Source organism: Zeus faber (assembly GCF_960531495.2).
Source record: "Zeus faber genome assembly, chromosome: 11".
Taxonomy (NCBI): Eukaryota; Metazoa; Chordata; class Actinopteri; order Zeiformes; family Zeidae; genus Zeus; species Zeus faber.
Genome location: NC_137205.1, coordinates 3,396,566 through 3,422,376, shown reverse-complemented (window position 1 = coordinate 3,422,376; position 25,811 = coordinate 3,396,566). Strand labels below are relative to the sequence as shown.

The 25,811-nt window shown below is 44.0% G+C and overlaps 1 protein-coding gene across 1 annotated transcript in view; it reads right to left on the bottom strand.

Moving 5' to 3' along the window:
• smg1 (SMG1 nonsense mediated mRNA decay associated PI3K related kinase) overlaps positions 1-25,811 on the bottom strand; it is a gene marked incomplete at its 5' end in the record, with an annotated part of 151,603 nt that overhangs the window by 61,183 nt on the left and 64,609 nt on the right. Inside the window, 3 exons of the mRNA XM_080009518.1 lie at positions 8,596-8,840; positions 10,138-10,299; positions 17,345-17,528. Coding sequence (XP_079865644.1) covers positions 8,596-8,840; positions 10,138-10,299; positions 17,345-17,528 — 591 coding nt within the window. The remainder of the gene's footprint in view (positions 1-8,595; positions 8,841-10,137; positions 10,300-17,344; positions 17,529-25,811) is intronic.

Here is a 25,811-nt window from a genome sequence, read left to right as displayed (position 1 = left end):
TATTATGGGGAAAAGAAGAAAACACAAAAACAGACATTAATCAGGTGGTAAAATCAGGTAGAAAAATAAAGTCCATAAAAGTGTGTTTTAAGCAATTTAAAAGAATATGCGGAATTTGCAAGCCTAACAACCTCAGGCAGGTAATTCCAAAGTCTAGGGGCCTTTGTCTTCAGTCTCGACTTCCGAATGGCTAGAAAGGCCCTACCCGAGAATCTTAGGCTGCGCTCCAGCTCTAATGGGGTTAAAAGGTCTGTAATGTAAGAAGGGGCTCGACCATTCCGTACCTTGAATGTAATCAGTAAAACCTTATAATGTATTCTAAAAGTAATGGGTAACCAATGAAGGGAGGCTAAAATTGGTTTAATATGCTCTGCTCTTCTGGTTTAAGTTACGTGTAAGAGTCTGGCTGTACTGTTCTGTACTAGTTGAAGATGGGAACAATTTTGTTTTTGAAGCTGGAGTACACAGCAATTTAGAAGGGGGGAAATAAAAGTGTAGATGACTTTTCAAGATCTGCAGGAGTTAGAAAATACTGAATTTTAGAGATGTTTGTTAACGTTTAAAAATAGGACTGGATGACCTTGTTTAGCTGTGTTAAAAGTAAGATCAATGTCTAAAATCACTCCTAAATTTCTGGCTGTAGGCTTTACGTTAGAAGCTTAGTCACTAAGATTATGTTGAATTATTGCAGTGGAGGATGAAGGGCCAAATACAATTACTTCAGATTTGCTGTTGTTTAACTGCAAAAAGCTTTGAGCCATCCAACATTGCAAATCATCTAAACAAGCTTCGAGAGTCATTCGGCAACCAGAGTCCTGAGAGTTAATGGGCATGTACAGTTGTGTATAATCTGTGTAACAGTGGTGAGTGAGAATAATATGGAGCCGAGAATAGAGCCTTGCGGCACACAGTCTGTGCCGAGGTGGAAACTAAATTATCTAAACTAACTGAAAACTGTCTGTCTGATAAATATCAAGAAAAAACACTTACGAGCAGAGCCTGATATGCCAACAGAACTTCTAAGGCAGTCGATGAGGATGGAATGGTCAATTGTGTCAAATGCAGCGCTAAGATCCAGGAGGATTAAATGTCCTGCATCAGCTGCTAAAATAAGATCATTTGTAACTTTAGGTAGAGCCGTTTCTATGCTGTGGCATGGCTGAAAACTCGATTGGAATATGCAAATAGGTTGTTCGTGCTGATGTAGTCAATCAGCTGTTTATACACATCTTTCTATAAAACTTTGGATAAGAAAGAGTTTAGAGATGGGTCAAAAATTGCTGAGAACTGAGGGGTCCAGATTGGTATTTCCAAAAAGTGGTTGGATGAGGTCATGCTTAACATACGAAATACAGTGGTACATCGACTTACGACTGTAATTCGTTCTATAAGAACGGTCGTATGTTAAAACAGTCGTACGTCGAAGCAATTTTTCCCATATACACCACGCTCATATATTTCTATGATTTCCTTCTTAGTTCCAATGGGAATCATTGCCTTTACGGATGAAGGGAAAAAGAAAGGCAATGATTCCCATTGGAACTGTCTTCTTAGGACTCATCATGAAGGGTGAAAAAAAAAGCACAGCACAAACACAGTATATATGAAAAATACATTGATAAGCCACTAACTACGTGCACACACGATGTAGGTTCCACTGTAGGATGTAGTACCACTATATAACATCTGATGTTTTCTACAGTTACTGGAACAAATTCATCCAATCCAGCCTCCAAATGGAAGGTAACAGAGAGGTCATGTACAGGTGGGATTATTTGATCCTGGGTATCTTCAATTTTCTTTGTAAAGAAAAGACATTTTTCACATTCCTCTGGATATTGATTCATAATAGTGTGAGGAAAACTTTACAACTATCAATGGTGTTTAACAGTTTTCTTTGGTTGTAGGCATTCTCAGAAATAAATTGGAGAAATACGGTGCTTGTATGATTATAAAACACATTTAGGTTGCAGGCTTTCCATTTCCTTTCTGCCTTTCTGTTCCTTCTTTACTGAACGGACCTCAGGAACATTAAGGGGACATTATTTTGCTGATTTATTTTCTTGTCAGGTGACCTGACAAAGGTCATTAAATCTATTCAGTAAGTTGAAGTTTAAAAGACGCCAATATGTTTATTAATTATTGGGCAAAAATATTATCAGGCAGCAAATGTGACCCACTGCAGCAAAATCCGCTATGTTGCCCATTTCTAAAATTGCCACGAGCCGCCAAATGAGTTGGAAAAAAATCTGTCGAGAAGGAAAATTAGATTTTTCCAGGTTCAAAAGCGAGTTTGATTTATAAATAGTAGATAAGTGTTAAACCGTCAAGCTAAATATTACTGTTAGATTACATGGGGAAACGCATGTACAGTAAATTACCGAGATGCTGAACAGTGCTTAACAATGACGAATGATCGTTTCCTTTAAAGTGACTGTCCAGGGTAAAATCATTCCTCCATATTCCATGTGATGTGAAGTCACAATGTGAAACCGTTTTGATAGTGTCTAACCTTTAATCTTACTATTTATACACACACACACAGAAATTATTGTGTAGGGGTGCGTATACCAAACTTTCATCTCCGTGTTGTTATGGATTCAGAGAAGCGGGTGGCGGAAGATCTAAATCATATCGTGGACCTTAATCTGACCAGTGCAATAGATCCAAGTCAGTGTAAGCGGCGCGTACTGGACAACATTTTCCGCGATGATAGTCAGTTCTCCACGACGGCGAAGCTCAATCTGATCCCGGCGTTATCTCGGAGAACATTTCAAACTGCAGATTTCAACCTGAAAGTGACAATGAAATGAAATATTTTCAAGAACCACCGGAGATTACCGACGACACGCCCGTTACAACAATGGAAGAAGTTGATGACGTGATGAAGCCCGTTGAGGTTGGTGATGCAGATTATGAACAAGTAGCAATGGACAAGATTCGTAAGTTTACCTGAAAATGCAGCCAGGGCCGAAAAGAACATTAAAAGAGGCAGCCCCAAACAGGCTCTCAGGGTGTAGCTGGGGTGGGGTTAGTCCACATAATAACTCCAAGATATTGAAGATCATCATCATCATCATTATTATAATATTCATCATCATCATTTGTGATTGATAGTTGTGGCCAGCGCACCTTACTGTTCAAAGTTACAATAAAAACTGTCGCCATGTTAGCGCACCACGGCCAGACACTCCTACAAGTGGCACCTGAACAGAGACCCGGGAGGGGCAGGGCGCCGAGTGAAAGGCGCCCTGGAGCCTCGCGTAGATGAAGGAGGAGCAGGACTACCTCCGGGGGTGCTACATCCATCTCCAGGATCCATGCAGGAATCGCTGGCTCACCAGCCCATCCCGACTGCCCGGAGAAGAATGTTGGTGGGGGGGGGGGGGGGGTCTTACCAGTACCAAGTACTGGTAAGACTACAAGGAGGTAGACATCAGGCTTTGCTGGACTGACGACTGCCCAGCAATGCCTGGTTCGACCTGCGACTTTGGTGGAGGCGTCACAGGTGGAGGTTCGTTGTGTGCATGGGGATATTCACGTATCTGGTCCAGCTCAAACTTAATTACAAGGGAAAAAAGCATAGGGTACAGGCTGCAGTTAGTTCCGCCTGTCACACTCCCTGATTTTGGGCACAGATTGGCAAGGGTTTGACACATTGATGAGAGAGGCTGGGGGAGTGTATTCATAGTCGGTAGGGAAATGTGAGTGTTGTGTGGGGCACGGTGATGCAGAAGGGTCGTCGGTGGGCAATTTTCCGCGCCACGACGGTGTGTTCATTCACAAAAAAAAATTCTGTGATTAGGGACAGGTTATATCAAGTGAGCCATGACAATCAGACAGCAGAGGAGATATCCCAGTTGTTGGTGCCGAAGAGCCGGGAAATGCTCTTCCAGACGGCCCACCATAACCCGATGGCCTGTCACCTCGGTTACGAGAAAACACAACAGTGGTAAATGGCCTGCTTCAATTGGCCGGGCATTTGGGCAGATGTGCGTAAATGGTGCGCTGTGTGTCCTGAGGGCCAGTTAGTCAACTCTCCGGCTACACCAAGAGCGCCGTTGAGGCCCCTCCCCGTAGTCGAGGTTGTGTTTGAAAGACTCGGTATGGACCTCATCAGGCCGTTAGGCCGCAGTGCCCACCGGTATCGTTTTGTGTAAGTCCCAGTGAATTATGCAACCCGATATCCAAAAGCAGTGCCCCTGCGCTGTATTACGACCAAAAGTGAGGCGCAGGCACTGTTTCAGGTCATCTCCCGAGTCGGGATTCCGAAGGAAATCCTGACCGACCAGGGTACTACTCTGTCAAGTGCACTTCGGGAACTTTACGAATTACTGGGCGTCCGCTCAATTCAGACCAGCGCATACCATCCCCCGACCGACTGCCTGATGGAGTATTATAATAAAATGGGGGGGGGGGGCTTGACTCCGACAATTTGCACCAGGAGGAAAGGTGTTAGTGTTGCTCCCTACGTCCAGCTCTAAATTGCTCGCAAAGTGGCAAGGGCCTTCCGTGGTCACGGCCGGTCATTGAGCGGCATGAGTTGAGGCCGGAGGTTCAAAGAGCGGCCTCTTAAGTGACCAGAGGGCAGATGTAGCTGCACTTCAGCATTGCTTCTCTGATGTTTTCTCCTCCCTGCCAGGCCTCACGTCCCTCATACACCACCATGTGGAGACGAGCCCAGGAGTGAAGGTGCGCTCTGGGGCGTATCACCTGCCCGAACACAAACACAAGATCGTGCAGGCGGAGTAAGAGGCTATGCTGGACATGGGCGTAATAGAGGAGTTCACGGATGACTGGTCTAGTCCCATCGTGCTGCTGGGTTAACCCGATGGGTCAGTCCGGTTCTGCGTGGACTACTGCAGGGTGAAGACGGTGTCCAAGTTCGACACTACCCGAAGCCCCGGATTGATGAACTTCTCGACCGGTTAGGTACAGCTAGTTTTTTCACGACACTGGATTTAACCGAGGGCTACTGGCAGATTCCCTTGTCTCAGAGTTCAAGGAAAAAAAAGTGGCTTATACCACTTTCGCACACTTCCATTTGGGTTGTTCGGTGGCCCCAGCCACCTTTCAGAGACTCATGGGCTGCGTCCTGCATCCTGTCCATGTAGCCTACACCGCGGCCCATCTAAATGACGTTATCATTCACAGCAACACCTGGGAGCAGCAAATGCAGCATGTGGGCTCTGTGCTTGAGTCCCTGAGGTGGGCTGGACTCACCGCCAACCCAAAGAAGTGTGCCCTGGGACGGCGGGAGGTACGTTATCTGGGGTACCACTTGGGTAAAGGCCTGGTCCAAACCGCATTTTGATAAAACCGCTGCAGTCACAAACATGCTGAGACCCAAGACTAAAAAGGAGGTGAGGCAGTTCTTGGGGCTGGCCAGCGACTATAGGAGGTTTGTCCCTGACCTTTTGGAGCAAACCAGCCCCTTGTCCGATTCAACTTAAAAGGGTGCTCCAGATCCGGTCCAGTGGACAGAGAAGTACCAGCAGGCGTTTGCGAGTGTAAAGTCAGCTCTCTGTGGGAGAGCTCTCTGTGGGAAGCCAGTGTTTAACCCTAACTCCTCTCTCCTTTTTGTCTGCAGAGTGACGCGTCGAACGGAGGGCTGGGCACACTCTTGTCCCATGAGGTGGAGGGGACCGAGTGTCCAGTGCTGTACCTCAATCGCAAGCTCTCAGAGCGGGAGTCGAGGTACGAGAAGGGGGAAATGGCTAAACTTGATGTTTAGCCATCAAATGGGTAGTCGGTTCCCTCCGCTACTACCTCCTGGGACGAGCTTTCACCCTCTGTTTGGACCACGCCCTGCTGCAATGGCTCCACCGCATGAAGGACACAAACGCCCGGATCACGCGGTGGTAGCTGGCCCTCCAGCCCTTTAACTTCCGGGTGGTCCATAGGCCGGCAGCACAGATGGTCGTGGCTGGGGCTTGTCAGCAGCCCAGCAGTGGAACGCCATTCCTCCTGCACCCAAGATGATCATTATCATTATCATTATAATATTTATCACTATCATTTGTGATTGATACTTGTATCCAGCGCACTTTATTGTTCAAGGTTACAATAAAAACAATCGCATGTTGACTCACCACTGCCAGAAAGACTCCATCTCCCTCCCTAAACCCTTACCTGTGGGCAGAAACCCCCACATGTAAATTTTGTTGTGTTGTCTGCACTTTTAAACTCCTAAATAATTCCACTTTTATAAAACATGTATATTCTTACTGTTAAATAAAAGCTTTTTTTTTTTTTTTTTTAAATAAAGATGTGTGGCAATGATGCTGTTCAACATTCCCTACAAACACAAGAGCAATGCAGAGATTGCCCCATTCAGCAGGGTGTCATGTCCCCATCCAGCAGGGTGTCAAGTGGCCATGCGGCTGTGTTGGTCCTCCAACTATTTGCATTCTGGGAGCTGGCTGAAAGAAGCCAAGTGTGGGGGAAAACTTTGAAGGTGATTATCTCAGAATCACAGTTTGCCACACCCTTGTCATTAACAAGTCATAGCTTTAAAAATATTTGCTTGATTTGTACAAGTCACACTTTTTTTTGAAGCTCTGATTCTTCACTTCCGCATGATGCAAAAAAGTCAAAAGCCACCAAATGTACTAAAAGACTGCGATGGGTCACATATGCAATGTTAACTTGGCTACAGTACCTCTTTTGCCGGATATGAAGGTGACGGATGCCGCGGAAATCCATGTCACTGAAGCAGGGAGAGGGGAGTGGTCCAGATATCATTATGGTCTTTTTTGTTTTAAAAAGGGTATTCATAAGGTCTATATAATGAGATTTCAGTTCTGATTTTTTAAAACAGATCACTAGTGAAGAATCATTTTGGAGACAGAATAATGGCCCGCACCAGTGGGGTCACCAATCACCAGTGATTGGTAAGCCCACAAAGAGCGTCAATGGAGGAACAGATGAAGGCGGGTGTTGGGGCTCTTTGCAGGAAATCCTACACCAGGGTTAGGGCGAAGTTCGGGATTGACGTTCATTCAGAGCATCTCTGAGCAGAGCGTGGGGCAGCTAGCGCCGTAGGGGATGATGGAGGATAGAAGCAGTCGGCCCAGGAGGTGTCAAAGCTGTTGGACAAACCAAGGTGGCATGGACAGGAACCAAGGTGGAGAAGGACCGGCAATCCCTACTGCGAGCCGTGGTCTAGGGGTCTGCCTCATGTGGCATGGAGCTGATGAGAGCCTCGGGTCTCGCTCCTAGCTGGGGCCAGGGGTCTTTAGCCTTGCTCCGTGCGGCTGGACACAGGAGGTGTAGGGGTGTGCGCACCTAACCACCTGGAGGGCAGGACATGGGTTGCGGTCCTCTGTAGCAGCGGAGGAGCCACCAGATAGCTCAGGAGCAGAGGCCCAGGGCAGAAAATGGATGATCATCCAGCTGGAGCCCGACTGGAGAGCACGGTCCATCCCCACTGTCTAGGGCCTACAATTTATTACTCAGCAGCAGAGTGTCAGATGCGCCTGGCTGGGGGGAGCATTTAGCCTGATCTTCGCAGCTCCTGGACCAGGTCCATGTCTCCGAGTTACAGGAAGTAGAGCAAGCTTGGGATTTTGGTTTAGTCCCATGTATGGGCCAGATGTCGCTCACAGCCATGTCATCAGTTGATCAGCTACCCTCCGGTGGTGGCAGAGCTGGACCAGTGAAGAGTGGTTTTGTGGTGTGTGACAGCAGCTGAGCACTCTGTGGACAGGCTGGCGCAGCAGGAGAAGTTTACAGCAGAGAGACATTTAACCTGAGCAGAGGCTATGGCCGAAAAGCCCATGATTAACTCATCCTCGTTTTTAATGTTCTGTTTCAGCCTTCTGATGTCGTCCTGTAACAGGGAGTAAGCTGGCTGGCAAAGTCCACATATAAGCATTATGATGTCAGAGGCCAGCTAGCAATATCAGCCGGCAAATACTAGCGTGTACTGCACTAATTAGCAAGTAGCATTGCGCTGTTAGCTTGGCGACCAGGCTAAAGATGAGCCTAGCTAGGCTAAATATCTGGAACTGTAGCACAAATTGTAATCAGAAGGGAACACAAAGCAATGTTTCGTAAAACCAACGGAGCTGTGATATAAGGTAAAATACATGAAAATCCGCTAATATCGATTCCAATCATGGGGTTAAAAATATTTAAAATGGGTAAAACACATTAAAAATAACTAGTGCTGCTGTGTGGAGCTGCTGCTGGGATATTAATAGGTTGTATAAAAAAAAAACCCCAAAAAAAACTTATCAACCAACGTTTTATTGAAGCCATTTAAGTGTGCTTCAGCAGCCCGCAGTAAACCAATGAATAACGCACTTCTATTGTGCTGTAAATCGATCCTTGATTTTAACATCGTACCTGTATTTTAGTTTTGCCACTATCCTACCATTCGAAGATTATACATTTGGACACAGTAAAGGAGATCTAAACAATATGTGGTCCCGCAGACAGACGGACCTGATATTCGATACTGTAAAAATATGGTGGCAAATATTGCGATATTCAATATTATCAAATACAGACCCAAGCCTACCGAGAACGCATTGTTACATTGTAAAATGTATTCAGTACACCTCCAGGGAAAGCACATTTTTCTGTTGTTACCTGCAGCACCATGGTTGGATTGGCTGCGGACAGTTTCTCCACTATCTTGCTGTAGCAGTCCTGCATCATGGCTTGGTCCTGGCTGGAGCACATGGTGGACAGGTCGTCTGCACTCCTCCGCCTGCCACTGCTCGCCAGGGAAGTCGGCTGGCTTCCCGGATGCTCCTCTTCATCCTCATTGTCCCCCAGACCTTCACCTTGCATGCTACCCAAAAAGGTAGGCAGGGTCGATGGCAGCTTGCTCCCTTAAACAGAAAACAAATCTGATGATTGTGGCCCGAGTGTTGAGAATGAAGCCAACTGGTGTTGTTGGGATTGGTATGTTGGTATTGGTTGCTATGAGGTCATCATAAATGTGACGCTAATGCAACAAAAGTGTTATTCTAGGGCCAGACGATACAGCCAAACATTTTATTACAATATTTATTTTTATATTGATCCATGTCGAAAATTATCACGATAAATATTGACTAATAATTCACAATTTACAGTTTTAAGTGTATTCTCATGGCTTTACATCAAACACTAAACAGACAAAAATAAATATGTAAACAAAAAAAATAGATAAATAATATATACATTTTGAATATATAATATAATCATCATTGTCGTCTCAGAACAGTCCGAAAAGTTCCAGAATCTGCACTCTTCAATTATATGCTGGGACATTCGTGGATGCGGGAAGCTCTCCGACCATGTCAGACCAGATGTCAGTGAAAATCGCAGATTCTTTCTTTAGTCACTCTGCTTTTGTGGGGATGGGGGCCGCGCTGGGGAGATTCAAGTTGGTGTTGGTGGTGGAGGAAGATCCACCACGTCAGCACCGAGGGGCCTTATCTCCGCTGCGTGCTACCCAGCCAGAGTGCCCTGGCGATCAAGAGAGCGGCTGTAGCCCCGGTGCACCTGCTGTATGATTGGCTGTTCGTGTCTCATGGTTGTTTCTCTGCTCTGTACAATTGGCAGTTTGTGTCACATGTTTGTTTCTCTGCTGTACGATTGGCTGTTCGTGTCGTGTCTTTGTAGGTAGAGGAAAACAGAAAATGTGTCAAAAATGATTGTGAACAATTTTATCATGAAAATTATCATGATCGGTTTAGCGCTGGTTTATTATGTCACTTATCAATTTTGAAACGTTTTTGAGGGAACTGATGACAAAACCCACAATGACTACAGACAAACGTCAAATCTCTGTCCACAAATTTGCTCCAAAAGGAAGTGATATCTGTTGTTCTTCCAGGAAAGAGGGGGGCCAAACTTTGTGTACTCTACCTCCCTCTACAGGGAACTGATGAGGCAATACAATACTTGAGTCAATATCAATGAAAATACCACTATTTAATTGTTTAATTTGTCAATATAAAGACAGTCTGATATATTCAAATGATACAAGTAAACCAAAACAAACAGATTTAGACTAAAATAGGAAAAACAAAACAAATGACAAACATGTGACTAAAGATAATGCTCAAATATACTATCTATATATTTATACAAATTTTTTGAGGCTGTTCAAACCAAAGAACAATTGCGGCTCAAGGGTACCTGTGTTCTGAGCTTCCCCTCCCAGGGATAGTGAGCCCACTATAGCAGGGTAGAGGATGAGGTGTGGAGAGTCATGGGCCACCCGACACAGCAGGCTGCAGATGCTCTGTCTAATGTATGCTTCTGGGTGGTTGAGACGAGAAAATAGCTGGGGGATGATACCTGGGGGAGACAGCGCATGCCACTTAGTTATAAATGTATGAGGGTTCTATGAATTGTGGATGTGAACACAGAGAACAGAGACCTTTGTTTATAAATATTCAAAGTATTCTTATTCAAGTTTTTCAAGAAATGTAATGTCTGCTTCAAAAATGCAACTCTGGTAACGTAGCGAGATGCGCTTCGAGCGGCGTCTTTTAAGTCCACATCGTAATGCCGCTCATAAAGCAGCTCAGTAATTCCAAATTCTAAAAGCACAAATAGTATGACAGAATACAAAGGCTTGTACCAGTTGCATTTTATTTATTTTAACCTGTGCTGTCAGGGCATACAACAGAGGGTATTGTGTATATCATTGCGTTCAAGACCGCATTAAATTACAAGAGGTCAAATTCTCAACCTGCAATGCCAATCTTTAATACAGTGGTACCTCGACTTAGGACTGCATCTACTTACGACTAATCCAAGATACTAGCAGCGAAAGTCGTGAAAATTTGTATTGACTTGCGACCGACTGCTCAAAGATACAACCGTGGAAATTTGCACTTGGCGCGTCAGCGGCCAGTCAGCGGGCGACCTACATCCTGTGTGCACACATAGTTCGATATTTTTTTCATATTTACTGTGTTTGTGCTGTGTATTTTGTTTATTTTCACCCTTCATGAGATTATAATTTATATGGGAAAAATTGCTTCGACATATGACTGTTTTAACATACGACCGTTCTTATAGAACGAAATAGTCGTAAGTCAAGGTACCACTGTATTCATCAAGAACCCCTTGCAACAACTCTGTCCTTTGGATTAACTGTGGAATGTCAAGAGCATAATTTATTATGAATTTAAGGCCGCCACGAATCCCCCTCTTCAGGGGACACTTACCATGTTTTGATCAACTAATCAACTTACCTATCCACTCTGTCAATTCAAACCATTAAAAGTCTGGTACAAAATACCTTATTTTTAGCCCACTTGCAGTTGATGAGCAGCTTATTTAAACGGTATTAAGACGATGCATTTTGCACTATGCATCTGGTGGTTGTGTTGTGGCGGTGCACCAAACCTAACCAGCGGACAAACTGAGCCATTGGTGTCTGGTGCACCAAGCCTGCTGCCTTGTTCCATTGGACGGGGAGGTGCATTGCACTTAGGCTTGCTGGGCGTGGAAAGGCCCACATGAGGAGTTGCTGGAAAACCCAAAGGGACTGCCTGGATGTGGTGGTGGGTTAGGGGCTGATATGATAGACATCTGCGGTATTTGATTTTGGTTCTGATTTTACCAGGATGGGCTTTGCCTACTGAGAATGGCAGAAAATGCTTGAGGGCTAGCAGCAGAGCACGCAGCTCCAACATGTTTCACACTGTATGTGTTTGGACTGCTGCTGTGCCTTCCCACAGAGCTCTTACTGCTTGGTGTTGCCAGACGGCACCCCACACTAAAAGGGAGGCCACTGTAGAAAACACCTCTTGATGAGAAGGAACTGAGCCCAAATGGATGCCCCCAGTGAGATACGCTTTCCTCCTACACAGAAGCAGAGAAATGAGGCATCACCGATACCAGCCAGCCAAACAGCAATAGTGGAAAAGCCGTGGTAAGCGTATCCATAGGAATAACCTGTGTCCCTCTGGAAACGAGGAAGGATTGGGATGATGTTATCAATTCAACAACATGGTGAGGGCACAGCCATTATTAGCTGAAAACAAATGCAAATAAATAAACCCTGACTGGCCACTTGGGACCTCTTGTCAAAGTTGACGGTGATGCCAAGGCAAGTGAAATGGGAGAACAGGCGTTGGCGTCTGAGAGTCTGGCCTCTGGACTGGAAACATATCAACAGTCATCCAGACAGAAGGATTTGCATTCTGTCTGGCTGCATTGGGAACAGTGCAGCTGCCATACACATACATTGTAAAGATTGAAGGTGCTAGTCACAGCCCAAGCATCTTGTATTGGTATGCCTTTCAGTGGAAGGCTAAAGCCGCTTTTCCACTGCATGGTATCGGCTCAACTTGACTCTTTTGGTTTTCCATCAGGCAAAAGCTGTGGAAAGTACCCTGGTACTTTTTTGGTATCACCTCCGTCGAGGTTCCAAGCAAGCTAAAACGATACCAAAAGGTGACGTGAAAACACTGCAGACTAATGATTAGTCAGAGAGAATAGTCACTAGAATCAACACTGCGACATTAAGTCACAATTGCGCAACAAGGGTCATCAAACACAAACACATTTCCCCAAACTCTGTTTTCAGCAGTTTTTTGTTTTGCTGCCTTCAGCCTCTTGTGAAACAAAATTTGCCTCCTTGTTGTGACAAAACCACATACTGAGAATCAAGAAGAAATCCATCCCTTCTATATCCTCCATTCAAAGTCAAAGTGTTTAATTTATCAGAAGCAGAGTATAACACAGGGTCATTTTGAACAGTGAAATTGTGACAAGGCAAGCAATAACTACATAGAAGGCATTAAAAGAAGATAAATTGTTAAAGAGTCAGCAAATGAGTGCAAAACTAGCAAAAATATACATAAGAAAAATTCAACGCGAGAGGGAATCTCAAAATGGGGAATATAGCATATGTATACTGATGGTTATAGACAGAGGGAGAGTGTGACTGGACAATAGAAATAATAAATATTAGAATAAAAAGTGGAGGTGTGCCGACAAATATATACATTAAATTTGGTATTTTACATTGAATGTACACGTGACCAGAGCATATATATAATTATTCATGTGTCATCAATATGACCAGTAGCTTAGTATTGCTGGTTAAGAAGCCCGAAGGCCTGGGGATAAAAAACTGTCTGGTAGTCCGTGGGCGAATGCTCTGGTAACGTTTAGCAGGCAAGTAGCAACATGAACAGACCATAGCTCGTGTTGCTGTAGTCTTTTATGATTTTCCATGCTTTTCTATGGCATCGCATGTGGCAGATGCCTTGCATGGAGGTGAGATGGCAGCAGATAACGCACTCCCATTTTCTTCACCATCCTCTGGAGGGCCTCTGGAGCTGCCATACCAGGCAGTAATGTAGCCAGAGAGGATGCTCTCAATGGTGCACCTGTAGAAGTTGGTGAGAGTGTTGGCAGTCATGGCAAACTGCTCAAGTCTCCTCAGGAAGTATAGGCCCTTTTGGGCAGTTTTTTTACCACCGAGTCCGCTTGCTTGGACCAGGTGAGGTCATCTTGAACACACCGAGGAACTTGAAGCAGGAGACACTGTCCACTTCAGCTCCATCGATATGTATGGGGGCATGACTCCGCCCCTGCTGCTTCCTGAAGTCAACGATCATCTCTTTAAGATTCAAGATTTTTTATTTGTCACATACATATACATACTTTCATACATATATGCAGTGAAATGTAATGCAACGCACCCGGTGATAGCACACAATATGTCCTAGGAAAAAATAAATAAAAGTAAAAAAATTCCTTTCTAATAGACCAACTAACTGACTCCTAAAACGTAATACAGTAAGTTGAATACTTATAGAATAAGATAAAAATATATTGAATAAAATATAATAAAAATAAAATGAAATAAAATGGAATAGATAGGGGGAATATGCCTATGTACAGTGGGGCAAAAAAGTATTTAGTCAGCCACCAATTGTGCAAGTTCTCCCACTTAAAAAGATGAGAGAGGCCTGTAATTTTCATCATAGGTACACCTCGACTATGAGAGACAGGATGGGGGGAAATAATCAGAAAATCACATTGTAGGATTTTTAATGAATTAATTGGTAAATTCCTCAGTAAAATAAGTATTTGGTCACCTACAAACAAGCAAGATTTCTGGCTTTCACAGACCTGTAACTTTTTCTTTAAGAGGCTCCTCTGTCCTCCACTCGTTACCTGTATTAATGGCACCTGTTTGAACTCGTTATCAGTATAAAAGACACCTGTCCACAACCTCAAACAGTCACACTCCAAACTCCACTATGGCCAAGACCAAAGAGCTGTCAAAGGACACCAGAAACAAAATTGTAGACCTGCACCAGGCTGGGAAGACTGAATCTGCAATAGGTAAGCAGCTTGTTGTGCAGAAATCAACTGTGGGAGCAATTATTCGAAAATGGAAGACAGACAAGACCACTGATAATCTCCCTCGATCTTGGGCTCCACGCAAGATCTCACCCCGTGGGGTCAAACTGATCACAAGAACGGTGAGCAAACATCCCAGAACCACACGGGGGGACTTAGTGAATGACCTGCAGAGTGCTGGGACCAAAGTAACAAAGGCTACCATCAGTAACACACTACGCCGCCAGGGACTCAAATCCTCCAGTGCCAGACGTTTCCCCCTGCTTAAGCCAGTACATGTCCAGGCCCGTCTGAAGTTTGCTAGAGAGCATTTGGATGATCCAGAAGAGGATTGGGAGAATGTCATATGGTCAGATGAAACCAAAATAGAACTTTTTGGTAAAAACTCAACTTGTCGTGTTTGGAGGAGAAAGAAAGCTGAGTTGCATCCAAAGAACACCATACCTACTGTGAAGCATGGGGGTGGAAACATCATGCTTTGGGGATGTTTTTCTTCAAAGGGACCAGGACGACTGATCCGTGCATAGGAAAGAATGAATGGGGCCATGTTTCGTGAGATTTTGAGTGAAAATCTCCTTCCATCAGCAAGGGCATTGAAGATGAAACATGGCTGGGTCTTTCAGCATGACAATGATCCCAAACACACCGCCCGGGCAACGAAGGAGTGGCTTCATAAGAAGCATTTCAAGGTCCTGGAGTGGCCTAGCCAGTCTCCAGATCTCAACCCCATAGAAAATCTTTGGAGGGAGTTGAGAGTCCCTGTTGCCTAGCGACAGCCCCAAAACATCACTGCTTTAGAAGAGATCTGCATGGAGGAATGGGCCAAAATACCAGCAACAGTGTGTGAAAACCTTGTGAAGACTTACAGAAAACATTTGACCTCTGTCATTGCAAACAAAGGGTATATAACAAAGTATTGAGATTAACTTTTGTTATTGACCAAATACTTATTTTCCACCATAATTTGCAAATAAATTCTTTAAAAATCAGACAATGTGATTTTCTGGATTTTTTTTTTCTCATTCTGTCTCTCATAGTTGAGGTGAACCTATGATGAAAATAACAGGCCTCTCTCATCTTTTTAAGTGGGAGAACATGCACAATTGGCGGCTGACTAAATACTTTTTTGCCCCACTGTATATACAGATATGTGCAATTAAAGTGGCATGTGAATTAAAGTGTCATGTGAATGCGAATAGAGTGAGGTAATGTTTGGGATAATACAGCACAGTATACAACAGTACGGCGCAGCAATACGGCATCTTTAGTCTTACAGATGTTCAGCAAGACAGAGAGAGAGGTTTTTGTCAAAGATGCTGATCTCTCTGTAGAAGGTCTCATCGCTGTTGGACATGAGACCCAGGACGGTGGTGTCATCTGAAAACTTGAGGATGACATTGTAGCTGCACGTGGCCACACAGTGCGCACATGCGTGAACAGGGCATACATAAGGGGACTGAGTACACAGCACTGAGGGGCTCCTGTGCTCAGGGTCAGTGCAAAGGTAAGGTTACCCATTCTCACCACCTGGGGTATGCCCTTCAGGAAGACCAGGACCCAGTTGCAAAGGAAGGTATTAGACCTAGGATCCTGAGGTGGAGCACAAGCTTGGCTCGCACAATAGCTGAGCAGCTGCTCGAAACACTTCATCATGATGGAGGTCAGTGCTACCAGGCGGTAGTCATTCAGGCAGGTAATGGAAAGTTTCTCTGATATGGGGACAATGGTGGTCTGTTTGAAGCTGTGTGTTCATCGTCATGACATTGTTCCTGTGTGTTGTGTTCAAGATGACGTCACCACTGTTTAATGCGGCCTCACTATGACTACGAGATACATTGAAGGGGTACTATCTGCAGTGGAAAATGAAGAACCTGGTACAAAAAATTATGTGGAGTTGAGTCAAGCGTCAAGCATCTCATCGCACATCACCGTTCCCAGTCTCGTTTCCGCAGTCTGTCAGTATTTACTACATGAGCGTTCGCAATTACCACGCCCCCTTACTGTTAAATAACCCGGGTCCTCGCTTATCGACCAATTCGCAACGACTCAGTCCTAGGAACGGAACTCAGTCGTTAAGTGAGGAGTACCTGTGATGTAAAGACGCCAAAAGTGAGTGAGCCGAGTGCAATTTGCAAATTCCAAACTTTCAGTTGTTTTTTATCTTTTGAGTTTAATAGGACTTATAGAATCATTTGTCAGTGTATCTCTTTTTTGGTACAATAAATAATTCAAAGTTTCAGAAGTTGCTTTTGTAGTGCGTTTTGAAAACAATGGACGTTCGCTACCTTTAGATGCAGTGACAGTAATAAGAATTATAATAACGTCAAAATATTATTATTAGATCACTGGAACGTCTATGTGTGACACTCCTGATAAATGCACTTCGATTGCACCAACTCTCTGAAGACAATCATGCAGAATTACGCTACGTAATTAGTACGTAAGGACGGGTAGTAGCAGGAGTGTAGCGATAAGGCCTAATTGCGTCACAAGACAAGTGTTAATCCAATGATAACAGTAGCAGCAATATTTAGTATTGTTAAGTACAAAGTAATGTATATATTATGTCCACAGTCCAGTCTTGACAAAGTGTAGACATCAAATTAGATAGACAAGTCAAAATAAGATTTTTATCAGCCCAATATCAGCAAACCAATACAGCACACAATGTGATGTATGCAATGTGGAGGTGAGGATGAGAAGAATTTTGTATTGTTTGTTAAAAGCTTTCTGTAAATTTACTTTGTTGCAGATGTGGATTATGTGAGGCCTCGGTGCAGAGCAACGAGAATGCTGAAAATGCAACGATGCATTTGTATATAAAGCTTTTTAACAGTGACTTGTGGAATGTCCGATGGCGTTGATCAATGGATAAATTACAACGATTCATTCATGTTAATCATGAACTGCCAATACATTTCTAACATCACATTAGAAACATATACTGGGATTTATTTGGGGGACAAGATGGTGGTTGGCAAGTTTGGTCAGAATTTTTACAGGGGAGTACCTCTCCAGGGTGCGGTGGGAGTAGAGGCCAGGCCGAGCTCCAGACCGTCCCGCAGCTCGCCAGCATGCTTCACTAACAGGCGGAGCAGGCGTAGGGTGGCCATGACAATCACATCGTCATTACTCTGCTTGCTGAGCTGGTTACTGGAGAGCAGGAGTTTGGGCTCATCCTCGTCAACAGGGACCTGACAGTACCAAACAAATTAACCATTAGTGGCTGGGCATCAAGACAATTCTTTTTTTCTTATGTGGCGCAGTGCATTGCACTGCTGCCTCACAGCAAGAAGGTCCTGGGTTCGATTCCCGCCTGGGCACTGCTGGCACCGTGCTCCGGCGGGTTATCTCCCAAATAGGAGGCTTTCTGTGTGGAGTTTGCATGTTCTCCCCGTGCTCACATGGGGTTTCCTCCACCTCACGTCAGTAAGGACCCCCACCAAAAACATGCACACATCATCGTCTGACCAACGATGGTCCCCGGACGCGTCCACGTATGCTGCCCACTGCTCCTGGTTGTGCCCCCAGAGGAAGGACAAGCCAGGATGGGTTAAATGCAGAGGAACCATTTCACCGGCCACCATCAAAGCGTGTGTGTGCAAGCATGTGTTGTAGTGTGTTGTGTGACAAATAAAGACTGGTTCTGTTTCTTCTAAACAACATAGGTTTCAATTTACTATTGAGAAACTTACCCAGTTGCTGTAGCTTCTCACTGTGAAATGCAGTCCATGCAGTCAACATGGCAAATGTAATAAGCCGATAATGGCGATTGATTAGATTAAGTTTCATGACCAGCCATAGTTTTCAGCAACAATAATCACATTTAATTTAACTGTCGCTTTTGGAATTGCCTCAATACATCCTGAGCATAACGTTTGTTCCAATAGGTTGCCAGAAAGAAGCGGCACAAGTTCCTGTTTCTAGACTCACTGGTTCACTGGTTCATCTCTTTATGGTTAGGTTCACGATTTGACTTAAACATGCCCCCCCCCCCCCCAGCACTGGCAGCTATGCTAGAATTAGACTAATAACAAAAATATATTACACCTAAACAGTTAAGAGCTTTATCAAAACTAGATTTTAGAGTAATAAACAATAATTAAATATATAAATATATATAATAATAATATATAAAACAACAATACAGGTACTCCCCACTTAACAACCTTGCTGTTTAACGACCGTTCAGACTTACAACCAGCTCTCTGACACTTGCGTGCGTGGCGTCTCAGCATTGAGCATCTCCGCATCGCGCATCACCATTCCCATTCGGGAAGCGTCAGTATTCACTACACTAGCGATCGCAATCTCCAAGAGTGGAATAATGGTAAGGGGGCAGGTCCTCGCTTATCGATCAATTCGCTTAACAACCTGGTCGTAGGAACGGTAGTGAGGAGTACCTGTACACTACTTTTAAGTTACTGACCAAAATAAGCACAGAAAAACACATAAAAGCATCATAAAAAATATATATCAAAACCAGTTATTTAGGAGTGTCACGATTCCAATTTTGTTTGAATTTGAACTTCGAAATTACAAGCAGGTTCACAATTCTCGCTATATTTTTATGGGTAATATTGTCCAACATGGTTGCCATATTGGGGCAGTCAAGATCCGCCGGTAAACAATAGCAGTGTGCGCTGGGGGGATGCGGGCCACTTCAGAGTTGACTGGGGCTTGCGCCGGGCTCGGAACTGACTTTCATTAAATTTGGTTCGGAGTTGGGCAAGTTGCTGTCGACTCGGCGGAGGGGTCTGCTGCGCCGCGTCCCTCAACACACACACTGCACCCGCACACCAGCGGATCTTGACAGTTCCAATATGGCGGACGTGCAGACACATAAGTTAAGAGCTGACGACCGAGGCGATCGCGTTTTAGTTCATGTTGAAGACAAGACAGGTAGTAATTTACCTTTTACTACCAGGATTCCCCTTTAGAAAAAATGGCATCCTTTTTTCTGCGCTTATTTTGGTGAGTAACATAATAGTGCAAAAAGTAACTTATTGTTTATTATTCTAAAGTCCAGTTTTGATAAAGCTCTTAACAGTTTGTTAAAGTGTGTTCAAATATTCTCATATTTTTGTTTTTAGTAGGGGTTCATCCCGTAGGGCTACTACTTTACTATAATTTTTCATCTTGGCACTTTTCAGACCCAAAGTGCCTGGAACCGGACAGCCTGTTCTTATCGTCTTACCTGCTTGATGTCGGAGGGGTATTTTGTTTGATATTTTATTCTTTTGCCCTTTTGGTAAATATTAACGCATTCTGTTTGCATCTAACCCAATGCTGTCCCTCCTTATTTTGCGTCAATCGAGCCAGTTGTAACACACAAACTGTATGAGTTGACAACAGTCCCAAACATATTCTGTCTGTGTCATCACACATGGAGTTTGCCTGCAGCTCAAGAGCAACGGGTCTGAATCATGCCTCGTTTTATTATAGTGATGAAAGTCTAAAAAGTTGATGAAATGTCTGAGGGACATGTAGTGGTTAATCTGTTTGAATGGAACCATGTTGTTGGGAATGTCCACACGGAGTGATTTCCTTCCGAAGAGACACCATGCAGCAGGACTGTGGACTACAGGTAGGAGACAGCCGCCTTCTAATTTTTAGGACAAAATCATAACACGCAACAAGTGTATCCTTGTATTAGTAATTCTGCGTGTCACCAGGACTCTAAAAACTTGCGTTATCAAATCAACCAATGATGCTTTCAAAGGAAACTTGGAAAGTTGAACTTGTTTTAGACGTAATTCTGATGTAAAGAGCAACAGCACAAACTGATGCTACGTTACATGGGAACATACATATACACATACAAAATTTGTAATTGGTGTTGATAATGGACCGACTGTATTGCTGCCTGCAGCTATATTTAGAGGTCCAGCCCGTAGGGCTCGTTCGGATTTTTATTATTCTCTGAATTTTTGGGCTAGAAGTGTCCGGAACAGGACAATCGCCAAATGTATGGACACGATTGAGGTGTCGTTAGAACTGGGACATTGCAGACATGGTTCAAGTTTTGTCCAAATTGATGCACATACGGAGCAGAAATTAGTGAAAAACCGACAATTTATGTATGGGTTGACTGCGGGGATGATCGATGGATATTTTATCTCTTTGGTCTTTTTGTAAATTAAGCCATTGTATTCCGACATAACCCGGTGCGCCACGTTCTGCCATATTTGTTCACGTGCAGAACTGCTTCACATCAATATTTTATGACAAAATGCTTAAGGTTACTTGCCCGGGCATGGGAGCAAGTGTAAACAAACATGGCAGAACGTGGTGCTTCAGGGAATTACTTATTGAATGGATTATTACAATATTTTCCTGTTACAGCGCAGCGGCAACATGTGGTGAGATGAATTGAAGTTTACATCTTTAAATTTACAAAGTCAGATTTTAATATATAGGTCGCTTATTTTGCCTCTTCTGTGAATTTGACAGCCCCACGCCTTCCCGTGTTGTGCCACAGAGGTGTTACCATGGGTCTTTCCTTTTTAACATAAAATAGTTACTCATTGGATATGCAGAAAACAAAGGGGGAAACATAAATATGGTATACTGCGGTATTTTGGCTGATACTGTACCGTAATGTGAAATTTCGTATAGTTACATCCCTAGCAAGCATGTGTGTGTATCGCCTTGGACTTGGAAACTTCCACCCGGAGTGATTTCCTTCCACAGAGACACTGGACTACAGTCATGTTCAAGTTTTTAGGATCAATTCATAACACGCAACAAGTGTATCGACTTGTGTAAGTAATTCTGCGTGTTACCATGACTCAGAAAATTTGCGTCACCCAATCATCCAGAAACCATCGTAATTCTTAAAACACCGTTCTTTAGGGATATTTATATTTAAACTTAACGCCAGAAGAGCAACATGCAGTGACGAAAGTGCACATTAATTGGTCCACATGTAAGTCCAAAGTGTTTATACATTTTTTAACTTGTAATGAGTTTCACAGAACCCGAAAAACTTAAATATGTACCTAAAACGTTTAGACTGGACCCCGTATTTCTGCCTGCTATATGATGTTGTTGATGTTACTTATTGAGAAACAAGTGTTTTTCTTTACAAATCAAGACTCTATAGTCTAACAATGGCATATCCATCGGTGCTGAAAAAAAAAAAGTTTAAATCAAAACCTTAAAATCTAAAGTCAAATCGTGGATTTGGAGAAGCCCCTTCAGTTATTGCACTGGCATTAGCAGCAGTTATAATTGTGACCCAACGCAGCAAAACCCACCGTCTCACATTTCGAAAATCGCCAGGAGCAGCCAAATAAATTGAAAAAAACCTTTCTTGAAAAAAAATGAGATTTTTCCAGATTCGTGTTCCTTTGTGTTTTTTTGATCTCTCAACGTATTTTCATAACCGAGTTTGATTTATAAATATTAGAAAAATGTTAAACCGTGGAGTTAAATATTCCGTTAGATTACATAGGGAAACGCAGTTCACCTACCGAGACCCTGAATAGCGCTGAACAACGCCGATTGATCATTTCCTTTAAAGCAGGCATGCCCAAAGTCTGGCCCCCGGGCCAAATTCGGCCCGTGTCTAAATTTCCACCGGCCCGAAGCGTCTGTCACAAAATCAATAATATGTGGCCCGCCAGCACGTACAAAAAAAAGCAATTTTATTTTTCACCAGAGGATGGCAGTAGACTTGTGGCCGCACTCTCGCCGCGTGACCCATGTGTGAACTTTTATCACTGTGGTAGATTTTAAGCCCATTTCTAAAATGGCAACTGGAACTAAAAAAAGGAAAGTTGACAACGAGGGCCGCCGTTTCCAGGACAAGTGGAAATCTGAGTATTTTTTCACTGACTTGCGAAACGACTGCGTGTGCTTAATTTGTTAAGAGACTGTGGCTGTTTTCAAGGAATTCAATATTAAACGGCACTATCAGACGAAACATGCTAACTACGATAAGCTAACGGCAAACGAACGCACCGAAAAACTGAAGCAACTTGAAGCTGGTTTAATGGCACAGCAGTGCTTTTTCAAAAGAGCCCGTGACTTAAATGAAAATTCTACAAAGGCAAGGTACGAGGTGGCAAAACTGATTGCCAAGCACTTCAAACCTTTTACTGAGGGTGAGTTTATTAAAGACTGCGTGATGAAAATGGTGGAGAAAATTTGTCCTGAAAAAAAACAAGAGTTTGGCAATGTTTGCCTGGCTCGTAGCACTGTGGCATGGAGGATTGAAGAAATTTCATCTGATATCAAGAGAGAGTCAAAAGGAGTGGAGTTTGACTTTTTTTCGTTAGCCTGCGACGAAAGCACGGATGCATCTGACACTACTCAGTTACTGATTTTTTTGAGAGGAGTGGACAATGAAATGAACGTGAGTGAAGAGCTACTTGACCTCCAGAGCCTTAAGGACCAAACAACAGGAATAAATTTGTTTGCGTCTGTTTGTTCCGCCGTAGATTAGTGGAAGTAAGTAGTGGAATAAAATCACTGGGATTATTACGGACGGACTGCCATGGTTGGTGAGCAAGGTATATCGACCCTGGTCTGTAAAAAAGTCAGCGAAGAAGGAGGCAAAGCTACAAAACTCCATTGTATTATTCACCAACAAGTTCTATGTGCCAAACATCTGAAATATGATCACGTTATGAAACCGGTGATAAAGGCTATGAATAATATTTGCTCCAGAGCCCTGTGTCACCGCCAGTTCCGCCAGTTTCAACAGTTTCTGATCAACATCCACGCTGAATATGGAGATGTTGTGTATCATAATGATATAAGATGGCTCAGTTGGGGGTCTGCACTGCAGCGATTCTACTCTCTCAGAAAGGAAATCGGACAATTCTTGGCACAAAAAAAGACAACCAATCCCAGAACTCTCCGATCCTGTTTGGCTGGCTGATTTTGGATTTCTAGTTGACATAACACAACATCTGAACGCGCTGAACACGAGCCTTCAGGGGAAAAATGCAGTGGTAAGCCAGTTGTATTCACACATCAAAGCTTTTGGGACAAAGCTGCTACTTTTCCAAAGGCACCTGTCACAAACGCAGCCCAATACCACACATTTCCCATCGCTGCAGGAAATGACCAGTTTTCCAGCAAACAATATCGCTGCGCAAATGAGGAGGTATGCAGCAAACATCTCATGTCTGGCTGAGATGGGATTTTGAGGGATTTTGCAGCTATTGAAAAGGAGATCGCACTTTTTTCCTCTCCTTTTTCCGTGGATCCTAATGACGCTCCAGCCCACCTGCAGCCGGAGCTCATTGAGCTGCAGTGTAACGTGGAGTGTCAGTCAGCACCAGCAACTCCCTTTGGCAAACTTTTACCGCCGGCTGGACAAAGACAGGTTCCAAGAGATTTGAATATTTGCTAAGAAAATGCTGAGCTTGTTTGGCTCGACATACTTGTGCTAGAAGATGTTCTCGGTTATGAACATTAAAAAGAACCGCGTGAGGACAAGACTAAGTGACTCTCACCTGCGTGACATCTTGCTCATCAAAACCACTGTTTTTGAGCCAGACCTGCCCTGTTTACTGAAGTCGAGATCTCAGTATCACCCTTCACATTAATGTAGGTTAATTATTTTTTTTAATTCTTCTGAGGCAAATAAATTAAGTCTCAGTGAATTATTTTTTTGTAATGATCAAAAGTCCTTTAATTTGACTATACTATCCTTTGTCAAAATGCACTTTGATGTGATTTGTTAAAACAAAATCAATAAATACATGTTTCAAAAACATGTATGGCCCCCATACATTTTCACCTCACCAAATCTGGCCCTCTTTGCAAAAAGTTTGGACACCCCTGCTTTAAAGCGACCGTTCAGGTGAAGATCATTCATCCATATGCCATGTGAAGTCACAATGTGGTACCGTTTTGATAGAGTTCAACCTTTAAATCGTACTACCTTTACACAAACATGGAGTCCTCGTTGTGGAGGGGGCGTGTACCATCGAGTAAGAATTGCTGACGTAACAAAATAATGTTACAATATATACATATATAAATCTATGTAATCACATAAATGAAGTGAAGACTGTATTAAATAAAAAGCCACAGTCGACAAAATAGTACTATAGACAGCTTTGGAAGCTGCGGTGAAATCACCCTCATGAGTGTCTTATAGGCGCACAGACCTCACAGGTCTTATAGGCGTACAGAGTGCTGTCCAGGACTGTTGACTGAATTGCACCATGGGTATCAGGAAAGGCAAGATGCACCAACACCGTATGATGCTAATCAATGTAATTCTTTGTATTCTATGTTACTGGCCGGAACTCCCCTCGATCTGGACCTGGACTCCGATCCTCCCGTACAGCGTCAACCTCCAAATTCACCCAACCTTGTCCTTAATGATGAGCCTAACATCATTAACGCAGACAACATACAGTGGCGTCAATTGGTCGATCAGTTCATCGTAGGTGCTCGACAAGCCTTCCCCGATGTTGTCGGTCTCTCCAACATCAACAAATGTGGACAGAACCCAGAGGAGACACCACAAGCCTATGCCGCACGGCTGGAAGTTGATTTCCGCCATCACAGTGGACTAATAAAACCTGAAAACATCGGGGTCGCTCCTCTGACTCCATATGAGACTCAACTGCAGTCTGCATTCATTAGCGGACTGGTGTCCACACTTGGTGACATGTTGAAACACTCGTTTGTCACATGGAAGACGGCAACCTTCGCTGACACCATCCTCCATGCTGAACACGCCTATGAGACACACCAAAGGGACAAAGACCGCAAACAAGATCAAAAGAAACAACGTGAGTCCCAGACCCAGATGACCATGCTTGCACAGGCCATCACTCAAGGTCAGTGAGGTCTGTCACAGCCTCAGCAAAACACCTCACGCCAGTTTGAACAAGGCGAAGGATTCTGTGGGAGCCGCATCAATCAAGGCCGAGGAGGTCCCAACACAGGCCGCAACGCCTGCTATCGCTGCAGCCAGGAAGGACACTGGGCCCGCGTCTGGGGAAAGGGAAAGACCCAAGCCATGGCTGTTCACATTTTGACATCAAGAGACCAAGACGACACCAAACAATTGATCAACAGTACCTCGCTATTGCGAGGCTTCAAACAGGATGTTCTCAGATGGAAGTGGCCACTGAGCTTAGAGTGTCACAGAGTGTCATCGGCAGGCTGCAACAGAGACACAGAGAGACTGGAAGAGTCACAGAAATCCATAGACGTGGATGTCCTTTGGCCACATCCCACACTAATGACCGCTTCATTGTCAACAGTGCCCTGCGGAACCAGAAGATGAATGCCACTCAACTCCAGGCACATTTAAGGGAGGTGAGAGGCACCCAAGTGTCACGTCAAACCATTCGAAACCGTTTACATCAGCGTGGTCTGCATGCTAGACGACCTGCAAGGGTACCTGACCACACCACCAGGCACAGCCATCATCGTCTTGCTTGGGCCAGGGAGCACTGACGCTGGACGAGGGACCAGTGGCCTCAGTGCTGTTCTCTGATGAA